We start from the raw sequence: 23,166 nt of genomic DNA, 5'->3' as shown, positions 1-23,166 counted from the left end.
CTGCTCATCCTTTTTGTTTTATTTTCATAAGATGTATAGCACTGTAATAGTTTAAAATCAATAAAACTTAAATCACAAAATGTAATTTCTCCACATTTTTGGACACTATACAACAATCACTTGTTGCAGTTGTGATTACATGTCCAGATGAAAATTATCACTTTTCCCATGATACCTTGTCCAGAAAATTAATATGATGCCCTCTACAATGAAAAGGAAGTATACTTGGATTCTTCTATATTAAAAAATAAATATATTCTGGCATGCTATTTCACAACAGGAAATTGTTTAGATAAAACAAATAAGTGGCAATTTTATAATGATCTCGCAGACATCGAGTCTGAGTCTGGCCATCTCAAATAAAACAGAAAGCCCAGGGCCAGAAACTTGGGCTATTATTACAGTAATCAAAGAGGTTTCAAAGTTTGACGATCATGTATTCAAAGACCTATTTCTGAGTACACAGAAGACAAACAGTCCTTTATTTAAGTTCCACCTTGATTTTTTTTTTGTTTAACTTGCTTAACTCATTACCCCTGGTGCTGTGTTTACCTATCAAGAGGTAGCCTACTGCCGAGCTCTGTAGCATCAAGGTCATGTATGATACACTAAAGTGGGTGTTTCAGAGAAAGATAAACAGATGTAGCTCTAAATGATACCAAATAATCTGGATGCTCTAGTTGCACTAAAAAATACAGGTGGAAAAAAAAAACTAATTTTTGGACCCGATTTTTTTTTCCATCCAAAATTTGCCTATGGTTGGAATCTAATTTTGTGTCCAGATTTTAGCCTTTTTGGCCTCAGATCTAAGGCAGACCAGTCTGAACTGCACACAGGCAAACCATTGCAAAAAGTAGGATAAGATGGGCATTTGGAATAAAGAGTGGTCTCACTATGAAAATGATGGATCTGTTAAGCAAAACAAAATGAAGAAAAAAACTCTAAACTTGTACTCTTCTGCTCATTTGTGTGTGAAATATCCAATGAAAAACGTTTCTAACACAACTAGGCATTAGGTTAACGGGATATATCTTGGAAGTCAATGCATTAGGATGCATTCAGAAATAGCCCCCAAAATGTGTTTCCTACTCACATTTAAGGCGAAAACAACAAAAACCTCCAGGGGTTAATGAGTGCATTTTGGCGATGTCACCAAATTTGAATATTCCATGCATATTTAATCACTTGTGCATCGACACTGCACATAAATTAAAAACTTAGCCTTTTCTTGACAATTTGTAAAATGATATTCCAAAATCCTTCTTAACTCATTAACCCCTGGCGCTGCGTTTACGTGTCAGGAGGTAGCAGCATATTGCCAAGTTTTGTAGTGTCAAGGTCAGTATGATACACTGAAGTGGGTGTCAATATAGAAAGGTAGATAGATGTAGCTCTACAATGATACCAAATAATCTGGACGTTCTAGTTGCACTACAAAATACAGAGGGAAAAACCAAATTTTTCAAGTCAAATGACTGAAGGATTGTTTCTAATTTCTATTTTTTAAAATCACCTCAAACCCACCCAATCCACTGAATGCACAAATACCCCTTGCACTGTCAGTCAAGAACTGACCCAGAATACCCCATAATAATAAAAAAAACAACAATCAAGTATCAACACAGGAAACATAATCTCCCTGGGATGATTGAGTTATAGAAATGATACATTCCTCTCCTCATTATGCCCAACACAATACACTGCTTTCATTTTTATTAAAAAGCCACACATACCCTATGCAAACTTTACAATGAAGTGGGTCAAATTATTAAAATATTATGTTCTAAAGCATGGTTCCCTAGATACACATAAGAGATGGTGTCTGTAACTAAAGAAATTGCAGTTGCACATATAGCATTTAGTTCCAAGTGTTATTTGCATTTACAGTGAAACCTTTCAGTAATTTATAATTTTTACTTCCACTGTTGCGAGTTAGAATGATATTGGATAATGTGTATGTCTGTGTGCGTGTGATTTGGATTGTTAACGTAGCTTTAACAATTTTTCAGTCATATTGCTATGATGTCTGCAGTGTGGCAGTTTATAGTGGTGTCTAGCACTGGGGCATCATGCCGCAGACATGTAGCATGATGCCCCACCCAGTCACATTATCCTGACACCAGGCTGACCAGTCCTAACATTAACCTCTTAATGCTGTTCTCCAAGCGAGACAGAAGTTAGTACCATTTTTGCAAGTCTTTGGTATGATTTGGCCGGGGATCGAACCCACAACCTTCAGCATCTGAGGCGGACGCTCTAACCACTAGGTCACCTGAGCGTATTGGACAATTGAAAAATTTATTGATTTTTGGCTGATCTTACATTGATATGATTTCCCCAGATTACCAACATTTTCCAAGACTGCAGCTTTTTTAACACATTGTCATGCCAAAGTAAAGATGCCTGCATATATTTATATATGTATGCTATTACTTTTCACAAATGTTAGTACACCACTCCCTCAGTAATTCGTGCTCTGATAACTCGTGAACCTGCTTATAATGTGGGGTAAGGTGCATATCCCATCTTTTAAAAACCAAAAAATACCACCAAATAAAATTGATCCCTATTTCTTGAACTTGAAAAAAACAAAATCGCGATCAAAATTGGTAAATGAAAAGTTGATATATCGCTCATTTTATGGTCGAAAATGGATAATATGACCTGGAAACTTTAATTAACATTTTGAAATTATCATCTTCTAATAAAAGTTATATAATTAGTTACATTTTCTTTGCAAATAATAGTACAGCATAATTAAAGATAATCAAGGAAATTTTGATCAACGAAAATGTCACTGATGCCAAGTGTAGGCAGTACATTAATATTTAAATGCCAAATTAAATAATTTTTATTAAGTAAAATTTGTGTTTTAATTTAATCTTTTAGTCTCACTTCAGCATAATCACAAATGCAATGTGTATTTAAATGTAAAATGTGTAAATCTACCGTAACAGCTATGTCCGCAAGCGTTTCTCTGAGAACCTAATTAAGTGCCAACTGTCTTTTGATAACTGACTTGAGGAAATATTTGTTGTATTGTTGCAATGAATTAACAGCTGGCCTCCTTTGTATTAGGCCATATCACATTAATTATGTCTTTTGAATCAAATAAAGGAGGTGGAATATAAAAAATTTTTAAAAAGGCACGCAAATCCTAAATACTTAAAATCTAGCAGCTGTGGACGTATGTCGGCTGAACTCACCTCAAATGAAACAACTCTTTCATAACTATGATCAAAGATAGCAAGGCAACCAAGCGAAATGAATTCTTCGTAAAATAAAGAGCTTGGTTTCACAGATATGAACCATTGTGGGCAAGAGATTTTGAGAATTTCTGAAATGGCACTCAGAGATATCCTCAAGGATGATAAGAAGTTTCACTATTACTTTCAATGAAATCACAACATCAATACTGTACGGATTTAATACAAAAATCGAGTTTCGACATGGGCAATCATCTATTAAATATCGGTAGTTTTTATAAATGAGGAAAAAGGAATTTTGTCTGGTGGTGTATCAACAGATAGTCTAGTTTCCGGCTACTGTGACTCCCGAACTGCTAGTATACCATTTAAAACAACTCCGAGAACGAGACTAATCAACAAAACAAAAAGCAGTGACGTAATACATGTTTTCACGTACACGTGATGGTTGTTGAAACGAGTTGGACTGATCTTTTACATGTTCGGAATTTTGAAATTAAATGTTATTTATACAGCATAATGACCAACTTCATTAGAAAAAGAGTTATTCACAATTATTATCGATGTGATTGTAAAAGGAGATTCAGTCATTAAAAAGCCAAGTTCCCTACTCCCCCCAGTTTTCTCGATGCATAAGCGATTTTTTTAAAAAGGTCCCTTGATAACTTATGGCCTCGCTTATAGTGCGGTCTATGTTTGTGGACCCTGTTGTGCACGAATTATCGAGGGAGAGGTATAACTTGCATTTGAAAGAATAATTCCAACCATCTCAATTTCCACCAACTTTGTATAAAATGATCCAATGTGGTCAAACACTCCTTCTAGAGAGCTACAAGCATGGTTCATAAAAACACTGAAGATTGGCCACAATTACTGGAACATTTCTAAGTCACTACCAATCAGCTGTTTTCTTGACATTCTCTGCTTTATAAAATACAAAAGCATGCACTTTGTGCAAGTGGGGGAGAGGGGATTTGTGAACAGTAATTACACACTTAGAATTATCAGCTGGCATGACTATGCAACATTAAAACCAGTCTTTAAAATACCAGTGACCTGCAGCAACTTAACACTGCCTGACTGATGAATTTTGACATTTTCTTTTTCTTTTCTTCACAGGTCTGGCTGATAAAACCGACATTATTGTCTATCTTGTAAAATGTTCAAGATTGACAGATTGCGCTTAGGTTATTTGTAACTGAGATGTGACAAATGGTAAGCCATCTTGAACACTGGTTCTTGTTGTGGTTAGAAAATTACCCAAGATTTATTCTCAAGGTGCAGTTCTGCATCTGTATCAGTACATAGTAAAGGTAAACTCAGTCCAGCCAACTTTTATCACATTAGGAGAAGCGTTTTTCATGACCACTGAAGTACTAAACCAGGGAATAATTTTTTTTATCACATTCTCTTCCAGAGCTCTGCTTTTTTTGTCTAATTTGCTGCTGAGTGATTTTGGCTTAAGTGGTCTAAATGTTTATCTTGGTGCACAAAAAACCATGACTGCTATGATCTTTAAATTCATCCCTGGACCAGTATAATATTACCTCCCATGAACACTTTCATATACTGGCAACTGTACCCAATTTTCTACCCTTTTTTAAAAAATCACAACTTTCACTACTTGTATGAGCAAAATTAAGCCCTCCCTCATGGGAAAGTTGCCATGTTGTAGAAATTATGGATTCATGTTTAGCCTGATGGCTGATCTTACCCTGCATGTGTGTTTGGGTTTCCTGGACCTGACTGAGATGCTGGTTGCCAAGGAACATGACCATGGGATGCTGTTTGACCTCTATACTGGCACATACTGTGCTCTCACCATGTAGGAAAAAATTCAAGCTGAATGACAAGTAGATACTGCAAAAGAAAGGTACTGAACTGACCAAAGATACTGAAAAGTTCCATCTGATAGAATGAATTTACTAAAGCCCATTAAAATTACAATACATATTTCAACTATTTCATACCAAAGAAAATAGTATGATCTGCATGTTAGTCTTTATCTTCAACCAAGTCCAATACAAGTCCTTTTTCCTTCTATCCTTTTATTAAGTGCTGAATATAGAAACAGTCTTTGATCTTTTTGAGAAACTCCAAAATGCCAAGTTTGGAAACAAAACTATTTTCTTGCCTGTCCAAGTTTATATGTCCACAACATATATGTAAATGCAGCATATTTAACATTCATGAACTGGATCTGATAAAAATCTATTCATTCTTGTTTGCATTATCGTTCTCATAAGCCAGTACAGCTAAACACAGTGAACTTAAAATCAATGTCCGAGTCCAACCGACTTGTTCACTAAACTGAAAATAGTAGAAGTCTAGTCAAAATTCACTTGCATTTGCACAAATCACTGTGTTCATAAGCTCAATGGATAACAAAAATGAAGCAACAACCTTTCATTTGACCTCAATGTCAATTATGTCTGGTTTCAAAACTGTAAAAATAAGTACAGATATGGTGGTCCTGTGATTTGCATGATTTTTTCAGAAGTAATCAATAAAACTGTTTCAATCCCTGTGTCAATACCACCAATTATGCAAGTGGTATACAGTGATTACATGATTTTTCAACACTGCAACTATGTTGCCATCTTTAACGTCAGGTCACCACCGTTTTCGTTCAGGACCAAATAGAAAAGTGTTTTGCTGAAACCAAATTTGAATTTAACTATCCATTCAGGAGAAGCAGTGACAAAATTTTCAAGACTGCCACTGTTGTGACCTAACTGGACATCAAATCAACACCATCTTCATTTAGGATCAACCTGATATCACAAGCGTTTCTGCAAAAATTCCATGTAAAGTACGACAATCATTCAGGTGAAGTAGTAATAATGATTTTCAAGCCAGCTACTGTGGTAGCCATATTGGATGTCCGAAAGGCAACATTTTCATATAGAACAAAAAGATCATGGAATTGATGTGTGTGTACATATTTTTTTAAAATACAAATTCCTCCAATTCATTTAGGAGGAAAACTTGTGACATCTGTTAGAAAGGCCTAGACAATACAGGTGACTGACAGTTTACCTTGGATCAGAGCTGATATTCTGTGGATCAAATGGCTTTATAAACCATCTTCCCAAGCGGATAAAATTCTTCGACAGGAGGCATCTGAAGTGAGGCAGACAAAATCATCTTCAGTCAAAATATATCTGGCCATTTCACATCAAAATGATAATTAAAATAAGACACTGTGTCTGAAAGTCTGTGGTTTAACACTGAAAAAAATATCAACTTAAAAAAATAATAATCAAATTTCTAAGCTGTCAATGAAAAATCAGAGCTTGCAGCAAACCTGAGTAAAACAATAAGACAAAAAGAAACATTAGTATGGTATATTTTAAGGAAATTGCATTTTTTTTAAAAAAAACTTCTGATTTGTTTTTATCTTCGCTGACACCTTAAAAATATGCTGCTATGTAAGGTTGTCCAAAAATAATATATAAGACCAAAAGAAAATATGTTTCTGGTCAGATGACCATCCCTATTTTCCGTTGCTGACCCTTGTACCCCACCCCCATCGGTTACAAAAAGCCCAAACCAAAACCAAGCCAAAACAAAACCATTTTATTTTAAATTCCTGAAAATTGATTTGTGCATCTAATGGAGTCAGTTTTGCTCAGTACTCAAAGCGTCTAGCACATTATATGTACTGATCATTATAATACATATCATGTAAAACAACCAAACTACCCACCCCAGTTTTAACACCAGTGCAATAGGAAACATTTTTCCCCCTAAATAATAGATGTAGAATGGTATGTAAATTAAAACGTAGATATTGTGAAAAGAGTAGAACAGACATGCCAGTGTAGGGAGACATAAACTGGTAGCTAGAAAAGGGCTTGGAAATAGCTAGAGTTGTGTCTGCAAGAGAGTGAGAATGAATGAATGCTAGAGTATAATGATTCATTTATACATACAAGTGAAGGATATGTGAAAACGTATTTTATCCATTGATTTAACAATTATTATCTAGTCGCCTTGAAATCTGACTATTAGACAATCCGACTTTTGAGAATAATTTGAGAGCACTTATGTTCGTCCATTTTGTTTGCCAAGCAGTAAAAAATGTACCAATCTCCTGTTGTTGTTGTTGTTGTGGGGTTTAACGTCATTTTTTAGCACATGATAGGCTATACATGGCAGCCAGTATAAATGGTAGAGGAAGAACCCAGGAAAACCCTGGAAAAAACCACTGACCCACGAGAAGATACTGGCAAGCTTTCTCACATACCCACGTTAGCCAAACCCAAGACTTCAACCCATGCTGACAGCGGTGACATGGCAGTGATCCGTAACGGTGAGCACTTTTGACCACTCTGCCACTTGGGGCCCCGATTATCAAGTAAACAACTGATAATGAACACCTCTTGTGGTTGCTATATTATTTAACAAGATTCATTCTCTGCATGAAATCCTCCATCCTTTTATTTCACAACACGTCAAAATAATATTGCAAGCTGTATTATTAACAATGAAAACCTACTTGCAATAAAATCTGTGATATGCATGAAAATAATTTTTGAAAAGCCATGGTTCAGAGTTGGCAATCTCAGAAACTACTCGAGGCTAACTTAGGACCTGAATGTCAGGAAATCCTGGACATGAACAAATATTACAATTAAATGTAACAGAAGTTAGAATATAAATACTTATTTCTTATTTATCAAAAATTACTTCAAATTTTAAATATTCTTATTATCATGTATGCACTAGTAAATGCTAGAATGACCCTGACAAGACAGAAATGACATGTACATTAGATGAAAGAAGCTGTTGGAAAACTAGATCGCAGATAGCAAGTTACAAACTTTAGTTTACCCGAACTGTATTTGAGCTTATACCTGGCGTCCAGCAAAGAAATTTGTAAATCCCAGAGTTACCTAACTATTGTAAAGTGTTTAGCATAAAAGTGTTACATATATTTAAAAAAAACTAAATAATAATTAACATTTTTTGTTGTAAAAACGAAAGCATATAACTCATATTTTGTTAACAGGAGTCTATCCTAATGGATGACTTTATAGAAAAAAAGGAAGCAAAGTTCATGTTCTTGATTGTTCTGCAACCTTTCCAAAGACCACCTGAATGAAGCCCCCAGCATGCGAACATATGATCTAATATGTTCACAAGATAGCTGAAACTGCAGTACAAAACTCTTTTGTCATGGTCTATGAGCCTGAATCACATAACATGGATGAAAAATCAAATAACAATGTCACATACAGTTTGGCTCAAGTTACACAATTAATTTTTCAAAACAAAGTTATTTAAGTCACACCATTCAAGGAATTCATTGGTAAGTTTTGGTAAGTAACAGCTTCACTACAATCCTAAAATTAAAAGTTTCTTTTACGTTTCAATTAAATGCTCTTTTTGTATAATTTTAAGCAAAAATCTACCCTATTAAGTTGAGAAACTAGCTTCCCTCAAATACAGTAATAAAGCATTCAGAACTAATTTCCCAATTCTAAGTATGTAAGTAAATACAAGGACTGTTTCTCCTCTGTCAAAAAAGAATTTCTAGGAATTCAAGAAGAGACCACAACTTTTTATCTGCAGAGCAAAGAAACTATTTTTGATATTTTTGAAGACTCAGATTTTCAAATTAGCCACTGTGTTGATCACTGGAGGAAAGATCAACACCATTTTCATTACGACCAACTAGATACAATTAGAAGACTTTTGGTGAACAACCTATGCCAATACGACCATCCATTCAGTAGCAGTGAAAAAATGATTTTCAAGATGTTCATTATGGCAACCATACTGGAAGTCTACATGGCAGAATTTAAGACAAACCAGATATCAAAATAAATCTGCTGGTGAAAACCTATGCTGATATAACCAAAACTGGGGGTGTCATGATAATTTTTGTTAAAGCCATAATGGTAGCAATATTGGAGGTCAGATAGGAATCATTTTCATTCAGAATCAACTAGACAGCAAAAGAAAACTAGTTCTGAAGAAGTAGTGATAACAAATTTGTGCTAACCGATGGATGGATGTCAGATGATATGCCATCCTGTAAGTTGGTCAAGTTTAAGACCAGTAGAGAGAATGTGAAAATAATTTTTTATGTCATTATTGGGAATGTTTAATGCAAAATTTGTTAAACAATATCCTTTTTGATATAACTGGAAATAAAGCCCCCCCACACACACACAAAGCACAAACTACTACTTTAAACATACTACTCCATTACAAAGTGCACAACAACAGTATGATAATAGCCAGAAGTGACTTATCTTTACAGTCAATTGCTAGCAAACCTAAATTAAAAAATCATCTTTAAGCCTAGGAACACACATCACAAAATGTGTAGTCTAGGAACACACATCACAAAATGCATAGTTCCATTAACAAACCTTTCAATCAAGTTGTGAATTGCTTTGAACAGGAGTGTCCGGCACTCATAGGACAAAAGGTCACGCTCCCAGGATCCATATTCCACTTCTGAAAATATAAAAAAATTCTTGAAGGAAAGTGCTGAAAGGAAAAATTCACTGTTGTTGACTTGCCCATAGAAACTGAACAGGCCATGTTTCCTTTTAATGAAAAATTTATACATCTTGTGGTATATCATTGATACAGCATACATACTATATAGAATGCAACCCAGCTATAATGCAGTCGTGGTGTGGTTCCCAAAATTTCTTATATGCAATCGCACAAAAAAAAAAAACATTTTTTTCCAAAGTACATGAAACAGTCTATAAAAAATTTATTATCATTATGGGGAAGAGATCACATATGAATTTGAATTTAATATGACCATGACGTGATTCCTGAAAACGTGAATTATCATTCTGGGGAAGAGTTTGCGTTTTAATTTTAATATAATACAATCGTGGTGTAGCTTCTGAAATTTAACAATATCACCAGGTTCTTGAAGTGTTATGCCAAAATAAATATTATCGAAAATGTTACTTATTATTTGTCCATGAGTAAACTCAGTAAGTCGTCCTTGTGATTGTCTTCAATTAATTCTGAATACAATCGTTGCTCAAACAATAGCCAACATGTATTTCTTCTTTAACTGCATACACAACCAAGCATCAGACAATGCAGTGGTTGATAAAAGATTCTCATAATTTAATAAACATTAAAAAAATGAAAGCCGCCAACATGTTTGCTGGGCTTGGCAATATTATTAGACGCAATCAGTTGACCAGTAAAAACTCCCCACTTTACTAGCTGGAAATCGAAGGGGTATGAAATTGTACACGCATTCAGCTTTAAAAAAAAATTTTTTTTTTTTTTAAAGTGACTCGTGGCCATTGCAGGTCTACTGCACTTAGCTATTGGGTTTTATATGTGTATGGGGTTTACTTATAAACTCATTATTAATTTTCTATTTTAAAAAAAAATATTTTACTGTTATGGAAACACAAGTTCACAAACGCACTTCGTTCTATGCACTTTGCACAACAAAATATTATTATTTTGGGGAAGAGATAATTAGAGTATAATACGATATAGAATACATTCGCAGCGTGGTTCCTGAAATTTTAAATAATGTACATGTATTTTTCTCGTACCTGGGAAAATACTTTTTTTAAAAAAAAAAGTATGAGAAATAGTGTGTAAAACATTTATTATCAAGAGTTCGAGAATGAATTTGAATATAATACGATCATGGCTTGGCTTCTGAAATTTAACAATTTCACCAGGTTCTTGAAGTGTTATGCCAAAATAAACATTATTGGAAATGTTGCTTGTTACTGATCCATGAGTAAACCCAGCAAGTCGTCTTTGTGATTGGCTTCAATTAATTCTGTATACAATCATTGCTCAAACAATAACCGACATGTGTTTCTTCTTTAACTGCTTTATTAGCTGGAAATTGAAAGGGTATGAAATTGTACATGCATTCAACTTAAAATTTTTTTATTTATATAAAAGTGACTCGTGATCACTGCAGGCCTACTGCACTTAGCTCTCGGGTTTTACATGAGTATGGTGTGTTTATAAACTCGTTATTAATTTCCCATTTTGTTTAAATTCTTTTTTTTACTGTTATGGGAAAGCTAGTTCAGAAACACAAGTCGCTCCCTGCCCTTTGCGCAATGATTATTAGTATAGTAGTTTTCATACGTTTCTTTCTATATTCACAAAATCTGAAGTAAAAGTTATATGCACACTGAAAGCATATGTTGATTGGTAATTATTCTTGTTGTATTCGTTCAAACGAATAGGCGTACAAGCGTTAATTATTGGAAATCTGCAATGGATAAATGTACACGGAAACGCATATGAGAAAACTTGAGCAGTATGAAATTTGTCCAAAAATGATTGAATAGTTTACATATGTATGCAATTTTTACAATGGAATGACATATTTTATGGATTAATTTCAAGCCCCAATGGTACGATATCAGACAGCAAGTAAAAATGGTTGATACTCTACTAAAGGCATATATTAAACGTTGAATTCAGGCACAATGATCTCGGGAAAATTATTGAATATTGTAAGTCTGTGTGCCATTTTTCAATGGAATTACATGCATTATAGATGAACTGAATGCCATGACAGCACGATAGTAAACAGTGTTGATACCCTATTCATTATATACATTAGACATGAATACAGTGAGTTGTTCTCTGAAAAAAGTAAAATACTGTAAAACCCCACATTAATGCGACCCCGATATTAATGCAATCCAATTTTGTGGACCCCAATTATCGTGTTACAGCAGGGTTCCACTGTATATATCAAAGACTGCAGTGGGAGAGCTCATTGTGCTTATTTGCATAGATAAAATATAGATCACGAAGTGGAACAACCCAATACAGGTAAATCAAATACATGCTACATGCATATGCATTATTACATATCAACGCCTTAAATGAGAATGTTGACGCCATCTGTATTAAAGATTATTGACAAGTTTCTGAACAGCGGAAACATTTCTGCAAACTCTGATTTTACCTCATATACAAAATGGAAAGCATGGTAATTTCAGAATAGCATTCAAGTGTTTACTCTGTGAAGCAAGGCAGGAGAAAAAGGAATCTTTACACATATGGCAAACATACGTCATTCCTGTGTGTACTATTTCATTTTCTGTGATTTAAAACATTTAGATGTATCCATGGAGTGTAATTAATGCCTGGTAAATTTTTTCTACATGATACATTAATTAAAACACAAGAATTTCATACATTTTGCCTGCTGAATCAAATTAATTGCCAATAAGACAATTAAATCTTGTCCATTTACCTCTGACAGATGGCTAAGAAAGCAGCCATATTTTTTAATTTTGTCTAATTCAGTATAATTTAATTCACAAATCAAACAAAGACCGTTATGTTAGAATTCAATCGAGTCATAACTGATTCTAAATTTCTGAATGTTTTGCCAAATGAAGCACAGTAATCTAATTAAACCCTATTAGAAAGTGTGTTTACTTAAATTACTAACTGCCTTTGTGTTCCAATTTATGTTCCAGTTTTGTCTAATTGCCAATATTGGATCAAAAGTAAATCCATTCAAGTTGTGTTTCCCTCTTCCTTACTATCAGAATCGTCGAAGATAATCTCAATACAATCTAACTTTGATTAGTTATGCACACCTAAGCATGACATCAGTGACTGTTAGCTCCACCTAGTTTATACCAATTTTGCAAAGGTGCAACATTATTGGCTGACAAGATGTCAACAGTAGTCAAATGTCAACCACTGTCACATACAGTAAATTTGTTATGGACAGTGTGTGCTTAGAAGGAAATAAAGCCAGTGGCACATAAAGAATAATTAAAACTGATACTTTAGCCCAAATCTTTCTTGATGAAAATGCAAAGGCTGCAACTTCCAAGTATCATAAATGGGTTACATTTAAGATTTAAGCAAAAAACCCAGAGGTAGGCGAAAACCCTAAAAACAGGATGCATTCTGAATGGCACTCGAGACAAATAAATACTGGTGATTAAACCTTTACTTCACAGTGTATGGTTTCTTAGGCTGTAGATACACATGTACCAAAGCTACACAGTGTAGTGCACTATAAATCAAATACATCTTATCTATTTGACCCCATACACATAGGCCTGACTGTTAACTGTTAGGCAGTGTAGTATATGTTACATTTAACCATATTACAATTATGGTACACATCTATTATGAATAGAAAGATTAAAGAGTAAAATCTGATTGCTATAGCCGTATAATTATTTTTCAGGGAAATTGTTTTAAAATTCTAACTCATTCACCATTATGCCACTGAGGCTATTTGACCAACCATAACTGTCATTTCTCACACTCAAAATTTACAAGTTCGATGTCCAAGTCCACATTACTAAATCATCTGAATGTGATAATTTATTGGAACTAATTGCTGACTGCATCAGTATCAGAGCTTTTACCTAAGTTACTGAAGCCTTCACAGTAGTGATTCTAACTGTGCAAAATCAAGAAAGTACTGAACAAAATCCATGTCTTACATTTTGGAGAGTGGAGAATACAGCCAAGTTACTTTAAATAGCCGATTACGACTAGATCTTAAACAGCGATTTTTTTATTTTATTTATCACTGTTTATTTAAAAGTCTCTGGATTGTGAGGGGTGACAATTGGAAAGATGTGGAAGTTCAAGGTGTGCAGCTGCCATCGAAACAAATCACAGGAGAACAATAAAGAGCACAAGTGAAATTATGATCTAGACAAGAGTGAGAAAGTACCCAAAAGTTTGGGAAAAAGAATACAAATGCCTGAAATATTACCCAGAAATGAATATGACAATGTGAGGCCCTAACCATATTGACTACTTCTGTCTCTAGAAACTGAAGGTTCATCTCCTAACCGCTTAACTCATTGGGCCCCGATCCCGTTTATATGCATGATCCAGTTTCTGCATTCAATGGCCGATCCCGCCTGTAGTCATGGTTTGTTTACTGTATTCAATGGCTGACCCCGTCTCTAGTCGTGGTGAATGTGTTACATACAACGTTGGTTACAATTGTTTTTTTTTTCAAGAATCAGACCAACATTAAACCAATCAGAAATGATTTTACTTTCGTTTGTGCAAATCTGAATTGTTAAGAAGCCACGGGTTACTAATTGAGAGCAGTTTCACTACATGTGTTCTGTTCATGAAAAATCATAAATGACGGTAGACATGAGAGTGATTTTTTTTATGATGATGAGAGCAAAAATCAGGAGTTCCTCTGGTTTGATTTAGAAAATATTGAGCAAGCAGAGGAAAGATAAGTTCGGCAGTTGGATTTTTGTGAGATTTAGAGTCAGACATGGAAGTTTCTGAGATTGAACCATCAGAAGAAGAGGATGCTGACAGCGATGATGATAGGGCTGATGACATATTTCTAAAAATGTTGCACATAATTTTGTAAATAGTGTACAAGTTGTGAAAGACTTGGACAAATAGGAAAAAAAAATACATCACTGTGTAGGCAAATTCATTTGGAATAACTGGTGAAAATTTGGTAGATTTTTATTTGATATAAGAAGAGAACTTAAGGTAAGAGTGCATGCATGTGCATGATGTTTACACAATTTTCCAAACAGGTAAAAACTGGGGCCACAAGCTGCTAGACACAGCTTAGTGCTGCTGGGGCATAACAGCAGTGATTCTGATAACAGTACTGGGGCTGAATGAGTTGACCTCAGGCCCATTACTTCAGTTAAAGTGGCTGCTCCAACACCTTCGCTTAACACTTGATTGGAAGGAAGAATAATTCTGATGGGTGGCATTATTTCTATGCTATATATCTGTGAATGGTCTTCTATATACATTCAATGCAATGCAATCTATAAGAATAACAAGGACCAAGCTCGTTCTGATTCCATTTAAAAGGGAGTGGAGCAAAAAATGAACTCTAGGCAACTATCTGCTCCCAGATGGTTATTTGGGGTAAGTAAACAAATGGCATCTTTACAGCAGGACTCTCAAGAAGCCCTTCAATGGGCAATCAATTCAAATCCACAAGGCTGTCTGACAACAACAAAGAATTTACACTGATTCAATCAACCTTTCAGTCTCTTCCCTTAACCCACCAGTGACTGTATTCTTCCATTGAAATATTTCTTTACTAACAACTGCTACTCCCTTCCATATGGAGTATGTAACAGGTGAGCAAGTAATTTAAAACCTGTACATATTAATAACAACAGGTACACAATGAAGGACTTTTGCCAAGATGTATAAGTGATCAGCCTCTAGCAAAGATTAATCTGTTGTTCTTATCAAGCAGAGCTTTAACACTGGAGAGTTTTAGCACACAAATGGGTCCCATTGTCATCTACAAGTAATCTCCAGGGATTGGGTGATGGGATGTGCACCAAGGGAACAGGTCAAAGCAGATTGAGCCAATATTCTCTTTAGGGGTGACTACAATGGGAATGACACTAAATTATCAACAGTTTACCAAAGCTTAAAATAGGAATATTGGGTATTTCATTCCATGGTTTGCAACTAATAGCATTTTTGGAATTCAAAGGTGCATTTTGTGAACACCATAAAATGCAAACTTGTGCTAGCAGACAAAAGTCTTAACCAAAAAGACATCAATCATGAATTTCTGAATTTATCAGAAAATTCAGTGTGTATTGAATCACAAAACCATACAAGTGAATATTCTCAACAGTGATCAAGAACATTCCTTTCAAACATGTACAGAACACATTAAACTTGAATAAAGAGCATAGTTTATATTGATTAAAGGTACCATCATACAACATGAACTGTGCTTAAAACAAGATCAAGATGCCAACACCTTTGGATCACCATATATGCTCGCTAAGTTGATTCAATCTGCAAACAGAGATCATGATATGCCATAGAATAATGTGCCTGCATCTCTGGGTCTATACTGTCAGTTCTATTGACTACTCCAATCAAACTGCACAGACCCCAATATGCCAGCACATTATGCAATGGCAGATCTGTGTCTGTGCAGTTTGCAGTTTGACTAGACTTATAAGTGAATATATTACAGACCTGCCAACCTTAACAAGATCTCAGTAAGGCAGATGATTTTTTTTGAAAGTGTGACCAGATTTCAGTAATATGTAACAAAATATCATGTAATGCTATTGACAAGTTGGAAAACGTGTATTTAACAACTGATGCATCAATGATAAATGTTGAGTTCATGTGACAAGTTTGTAAAGTACACATATACCTCTAATACTGTTGCACAAACTTCAGTTCGAAAAACCTATGCCGCTAAATGGCTTGTTGCTATCTTTCAACATAATGTAATTCTTGGAATTTGTTTCTTCATTTCCCATTACGATGGGGAAAAAAAAAAAAAAAAGATTCAAAAAGTGTGTTTCAAGGGGACCAGTGTGAGCGACCCCAAAAAGCGTTGTTGTACAACTGCAAACAAGTTATCTAATCATAAAAGCCTACAGAAAATGACCACAAAATCAAAATTTGAAACAAATAAAATAAAAATGCATTCTTCAAAACATCTGATATGCTTTCAAATAGGAAACAGTAGACATAGGGACAGACCATTTTGGTTCAGAAAATGTGAATTCTGAAAATCAAAAGCTCCTTCTTTTGTTGAGTCTCACATAATATCTTAATTAGACACATGCCCATCCACAAAAATATAAAACACAATATGTTATCACTACTGAAATTCATATAAATTTGCATCCAACGTGTTTAATTTACAGAATAAAAATTTCAACTTTACCATGCTTCATATGTTGGCATGAAAGGAAGTCATTTAGGCAAAGGTCTTAAATTGGGTCAAAGAGCCACTAGAAATCATACATCTTAGGATAAAAGAAAGACGTCTTTTCTTTTTATTTTAAAATTCCACTTATGTCCAGTTGGTGCCTCTACATTTACTTCCAATGTAATCTGACTAGTGACTGCATATATTCCACGCAGTCACTGTCATGGACACAGAGGATGGGATTCTGTATTAAAAATTGCCCTTGTAGGTGGTACAGGGATGATTCTGCTATATTAACTGGGGTTATCTGACAGCTACAGCATTTGAATCTCAAATATCGCAATCAAATGTTAGTAAATCTTGCTTGCCAGAACTTTTCATTTTCCAACGTATGTGCATTGTCAACAAGCCGACAAGACAGCAGACATATCCATTTTCATAAAAACAGACATGTTCCTTCCTGAACTATATACATTTTTTTACCAGCTGTTTTAATAGTTGACAATTGCATACTGGGAATAATAGCTACCAAAATTTCATGCTTTGAATTACTTAAATTCAACTCATAGCCTGAAACACCAAATGATGTTTGACTACTTTACTTTTAATGAATGAAGTCATGTTTTGTTTTCAACGACATTTTCTTTCATGCTGTTTGCATTGTACATGAAATTTAGTTTTTAATAGTATTCAGTATACCAGTTTGTTGACGGAGACTGCTTGGCAAATATGCTGCAAAGATTTAAATCATTTAAAACAAAACTTTAGTTTCATCTGAAAAAACACACTTCCCGTCAGCTGATCATCTTTGTTTTTCAGTGCTGACCTAAGCAGAGATGCTCCCAGGATTTAATGTTAAGGGAAGATTTCCTCTTATCACTAAAATAAAGGGGACAGGGAGAATAGAACAAATATTAGTGAGAGGAGGAAACGTACAGTATTTCAATATTTACATAACACTACAATATCCATCTGTTTCTTCCCGAACCCCTCTGGAAGAACCCCCCTATTGAAATCAAAATCTTTAAAAGATGTTGCCTCTAGTTGTATAAGCATCAAGAACCCCCTTTCACAGCTCACAGGAATTGTCTTCTGGATAATTCTGCTCCAAGACTTTTCACGAACATAATCACTGAAAAAATTTAACTTTCTTTAACACATTAACCCCTGGAAGTTTTTGCCATTTTTGCCTGAGAATCGAGCAGGAAACACATTTTGAAAGCTATTTCTAAATAGACTTGAAAACACCAAATCCCCGGTCATCTTTCAATAACATACTGCCTAGTTGTGTTAGAAACATCATTTTTCATTGGCTATTTGACTCGCGCATGAGCAGAAGGGTAAAAGTTGGACTTTTTGTTTTTTTGCTAAACGAAGCCATTATTTTTGTATGGAGACCACTCTTTATTCCAAATGCCCATCTTATCCCACTTTTTGCAAAGGCTCATTTGTCTGTTTGCAGTTCATACCAGTTTGCCTTAGATCTGAGACCAAAGAGTCTAAAATCCTGACACAAAATGGGATTCTGACCACGGGCGAATTTTGTGTAAGAAAAAGTCGGGTCCAAAAAATGAGGTTTTTCTATCTGTATTTTGTAGTACAACTAGATATTCCAGATTATTTGGTATCACTGTAGAGCTACAGTGGAACCCCGCTATAACGCGATGATCGGGGTCCATAAAATCGGATCGCGTTAAAAGCGGGGTCGCGTTAATGCGGGGTTTCACAATATTTAACTTTTTTTCCGAGAACATATACGTGTATACATGTACAATGATCAAAAGTCGGCTTATCATCAGATGAATATTAACTGGAATGCATTAATTAAGATATATTCAAAATAATCGATGGCTAATATATGGCTAATATATTTATAGGTTATTACTGTGCATTAAAAACATTTACTAATTTTTATTTGTTTGAACGATAATACAGATTGACAGATTGACCGATAATACCAGACTATCGCTATATCATGAAAAGTGTATCAACACCGTATGCTACCGTGCCGTCGTGGCATGCAGTTCATCCATAATGGATGTAATTTAATTGAAAATTGTACAGATTTAAAATATTCAATAATTCTGTAATAGTCTGAATTCGTCGTGTAAAATATAGGATGAACAAAATATTGAAACCATTTACTTGCCGTCTGATATCGTACGGTCATTGCATGCAGCTATTCCCGGGTCTACATACGGTGTCTGTACAAATTTCATACCGCTAAAATTTTATCACATGCGATAACTGCAAGAATAATTAACAATCAACGCATGATTTCAGCGTGCAAATAACTTTTATTTCAGATTTTGTGAACATCAAAAGAAACATGTGAAAACTGCTAAATTAATCGTTGCGCAAAGTGCAAAGTCAGTGTGGTTCCAATTTTAAATTTCATCATTTCTTGAAAAATATATCCAATGACGTTTGCTTCTTTGTCGCGAACTTACTCGCCTTAAATTTGGAATCATCTCCATTGATACGGCGATCAAATTTCTCTGCTTGGGCTTTCAGAATTGGGCCAGAAATTGGAACACCTTCTGAGCGAGCTTGTACAAACCATTGGTACAAAGCTGAATCTAGGACATTGTCATTAGCTAACTTAACCCTTTTACGCTGTAAACCAGTTTCCTCTTCAAGAATGTTGGGTAGACTACGGAGCTTTCCTTCATCTGTTTTCCACCCTCGCAAAGTGGACTCGCTGATTCCTAGATCTCTGGCAAGCTGAGTTTGTTGTTTGCCCTTCTTTAGTTGATCTAGGGCATACAGTTTCTCTTTAGCAGAAAACGACTTGCATTTTTGAACTTGCTTTTCCATAACAGTAAAATATTTTTTTATATAAGCAAACAACGTACACAGATAAAGCTCGATAACTAAGTAATGAAGGCCTGCAATGGTTACGAATCACTTTTTATATAAAACAAAATTAAGCTGAACGGATGTACAATTTCATACCCTTTTAATTCACAGATAATAAAGTGGATATTATTTACTTTCAACTGTTTGTTGTTTGATCACACCGCCAAGCACAGCATACATGTTGGCGGCTTTCGTCCTTTGATGTTTATTAAATTGTGCGACTCTTGTATCAACCACAGCTTTGTCTGCTGCTTGGCTGTGATTGCAGTTAAATAAGAAGCCCATGTCGGCTATTGTTTGAGCAACGACTGTATACAGATTTCATGGAAGACAATCACAAAGACGATTTACTGGCTTTACTCATGGATCCGTAATAAGTAACACTTCCGATAATGTTTACTTCGGCTTAACAATTCAAAAACCTAATTAAACCAGTTTTCTCTTCTAGAGTAGAATACGGAGCTTCACCACAACCTGTTCAAATTGATAAATTTCAGAAGCCAAGCGTTGTACACACTATTTCTCGTACGTTATATATATCGTATTATTTTAGAATTCATACACGATCACTTCTCCAAAATCACTTAAAGAACCTGGATAAATTGTTAAGTTCCGATCGTTTATTATTAAAAGTCATACGCGAATTCTTCCACCAAATTATAATAAACGTTTTACACACTATTTCTCGTACGTTAAACAAATATTTTCACGGTCCGATAAAAATACACGTAAATGAATTTCAAATTTCAGGAACCATGCCACGATCATATTATTTTAAAAGTCACAACTAATCTCATGCCCAAAATGAAGTTAATTTCTTGTTTTGTTTTTTTTTTACTTTTCTCCAAATTTTTTTTCTCCATGTGTGAATGAATATACGAAATTTCGGGAGCCATGCTACGACCGCGTTATATCTGAATTCGCGTTATGGCGGGGCGCGTTATAGCGGGGTTCCACTGTACTTCTGTCTACCTTTCTATAATACCATCCACTTCACTGTATCATGCATGACCATGACGCTACAGAGCTCAGCAGTAGGCTACTACCTCCTGCCCCGTAAAGTCGTCGCTAGGGGTTAACATGTTAATTAACACTCACTTGCAAAATCTTTACCTCTGGTTAATTCAAGCTGACATTTGCTTATTTCTTACAATGGGTATCAATAAATTTTGGGTAAACATTCAGACATAAGAATAAATAAACTTTTCACGTGTTCCAGGTACTTCGAAAGCCTTTTTGTGCATTTTTATTGAGTGCCCCCCCCCCCATGTGTGTACGAAATACTATATTCTTTAGTCATATTGAAATTATATGTTGCTCTTAAAACTTAATGTTTAATGCATAATTTGTGTGTACAGAATAAAAATTGAACTCATTTGTATGATACTGTTTCAAATAAAATCACACCATGCATCCAAACACCATTTTAATATTGTTCTTTGTCACTTTTTGTAAAATCTTAACCTCGTGGTTATTACCAGCTGAAACTTGCAGGTTTCTCATATACAGTAATATAAAAATATTTTGTGAACATTTAGCTTTAAAAATAAATTTACCATTTCATTGTTTTTGTTATTTCTTAACACATTAACCCCTAGCAACGAGTTAATGTGGCAGGAGGTAGTAGCCTACTGCCAAGAAAGAGAGTATGTTGTGCAAGTTGCAATATCATATTTCAAGCTGAAAAAGTACGAGTCGTATGAAAATTTGTCAGTACATTTTTGACCCCCAGTTTTGACACTAAGGTTTTTTCTTAAACCCTCAATTTTACACCCCTGGGGGATACACTGGTTCAGCTTTAAAATCTTTATAAAGTATTTTTCACATGTTTCTTTTGATATTCACAAAATCTGAAATAAAAGTTATATGCATGCTGAAAGCATGTGTTGTTTGTTAATTACTCTTGCTGTAGTCATTCAAATGGAAGTGTCAATTATTGGGAATTTAAAATGGATAAAGATACACCACTCCCTCGATAACTCGCGCACATCGGGGTCCAGAAACATCGACCGCACTATAAGTGAGGCGCGAGTTATCGAGGGCCCTATAAAATAAGCCCAAAACCAAGAAAGACGACATAAAGGAAAAATAAGGGTGGGGTGGGGTAAGGCAGATTATAGCACTGAATACTCACTTTATAATTGTGCTGAGATTAACTGTGAATAAATATCTCTTCATAACAGTGTACTTTGTTTATTATTTCCTCATAAAGCAACATTAATTTCAGAATAAATTACAGTATATTGAGGCGATCATCGAAAACATTATTCCACGTGGTTTCCGTTCGCTTAACGTGTGTACCACTTCACACATTGTGTACTATGTCACTAATTTTTATGCTGAATTGGATATATTCTAGTTTTATTGTTTGATCCAAATTAGAGGCTTTTTATATACAAAAGATCTCTTTTCGAGAAAAAGTGTCAATCGAACGATAGATTTGATTGCAATAGAAGTAAAATGGAAAACAAAAACCAAGGGTTAATCAGTACTAACATATTTAATGGGTCTACAAATTTAAAACAACGTAAATTAGAACAAGTTAATACTTGCCGTTTGTGCCACGCTTGACAATTATCAATTCACTTTTTGAAAAAATCAGTTAATTTCTTTGTGTGTGTTACTCCTTGGTTTCTCTGCCGCCGAGCAATATCCCTCTGATTTCTAAACTGCATGAGCTTTACGTAGTCAACATTTTGGGTCTCCAGCCACCTTATGGCAATATCAAAAGATTTGATTGCTTCCTGTGCATTACCTTCAACACTTGTGGTACTCCAGTTAGAATCGTCTTCTGCTGCAAATTTGTTCGTTATTGAATTAATTATTGTTTCATCTGACATGTATTCGGCTGTGGGGCAATCATTGCACTGGTCAACAGTGAAATCATTACTGACTTGAAAAGGCCCTAATCTGTAGTATTTTGGTGTGCCGAACACGAATATAACCGTGAAAAATTTGTATTGGCTCTCGTTTTGAAGATATTCATATACCTCATTTTCTATGTTTCACTGTGTAAATTTCTCCAGTAGGACTGCAGCAACATCCGGAATAATGATGTAACATTGCATAATACCATCATGCTCACATCATCCACAGTTGATTGCATCATTTTCTGATGCAATGCAATACTAATGCCATGCGGCTGCTGAAGTAAGTTGACGTCAGCAGTGTACTATACATGTGTAGGCCTATTATACTAATGCCAGGCGGCTGCTGAAGCTGACGTAAGCAGTGTACTATATAAAGCCCAATCAGATAGGTTCAGCATTTAAAATATTTTAGACGTTGTGCGAGACAGTTCAAGCTACTGTTACATAAAACTTATTATTTTATCCATTTACGTACAATAAAGAACAGTAATGCCTCGAAAGTGTGTTAATACCGCGGACAATTTTTGCTATATTTGTGGGGAAGTGACATTTGCCAACCAGAAGAAAAGTA

General features: G+C 35.0%; 1 protein-coding gene across 1 annotated transcript in view; it reads right to left on the bottom strand.

The window, feature by feature from the left end:
• The window catches only part of LOC149776975 (mediator of RNA polymerase II transcription subunit 13-like), a 110,900-nt gene that overhangs the window by 70,267 nt on the left and 17,467 nt on the right, over positions 1-23,166 (bottom strand). The window contains exons 3-5 of the mRNA XM_089941700.1: positions 9,590-9,677; positions 6,246-6,329; positions 4,921-5,066 (exon numbers count right to left, since the gene is read on the bottom strand). Coding sequence (XP_089797826.1) covers positions 4,921-5,066; positions 6,246-6,329; positions 9,590-9,677 — 318 coding nt within the window. The remainder of the gene's footprint in view (positions 1-4,920; positions 5,067-6,245; positions 6,330-9,589; positions 9,678-23,166) is intronic.

The sequence above is a fragment of the Sinohyriopsis cumingii genome, chromosome 18 (genome assembly GCF_028554795.1).
Source record: "Sinohyriopsis cumingii isolate HCF-2022 chromosome 18, ASM2855479v2, whole genome shotgun sequence".
NCBI classification, from domain to species: Eukaryota; Metazoa; Mollusca; class Bivalvia; order Unionida; family Unionidae; genus Sinohyriopsis; species Sinohyriopsis cumingii.
The sequence above is the reverse complement of the archived record's forward strand: the minus strand, read 5'-3'. Positions and strand labels throughout refer to the sequence as shown.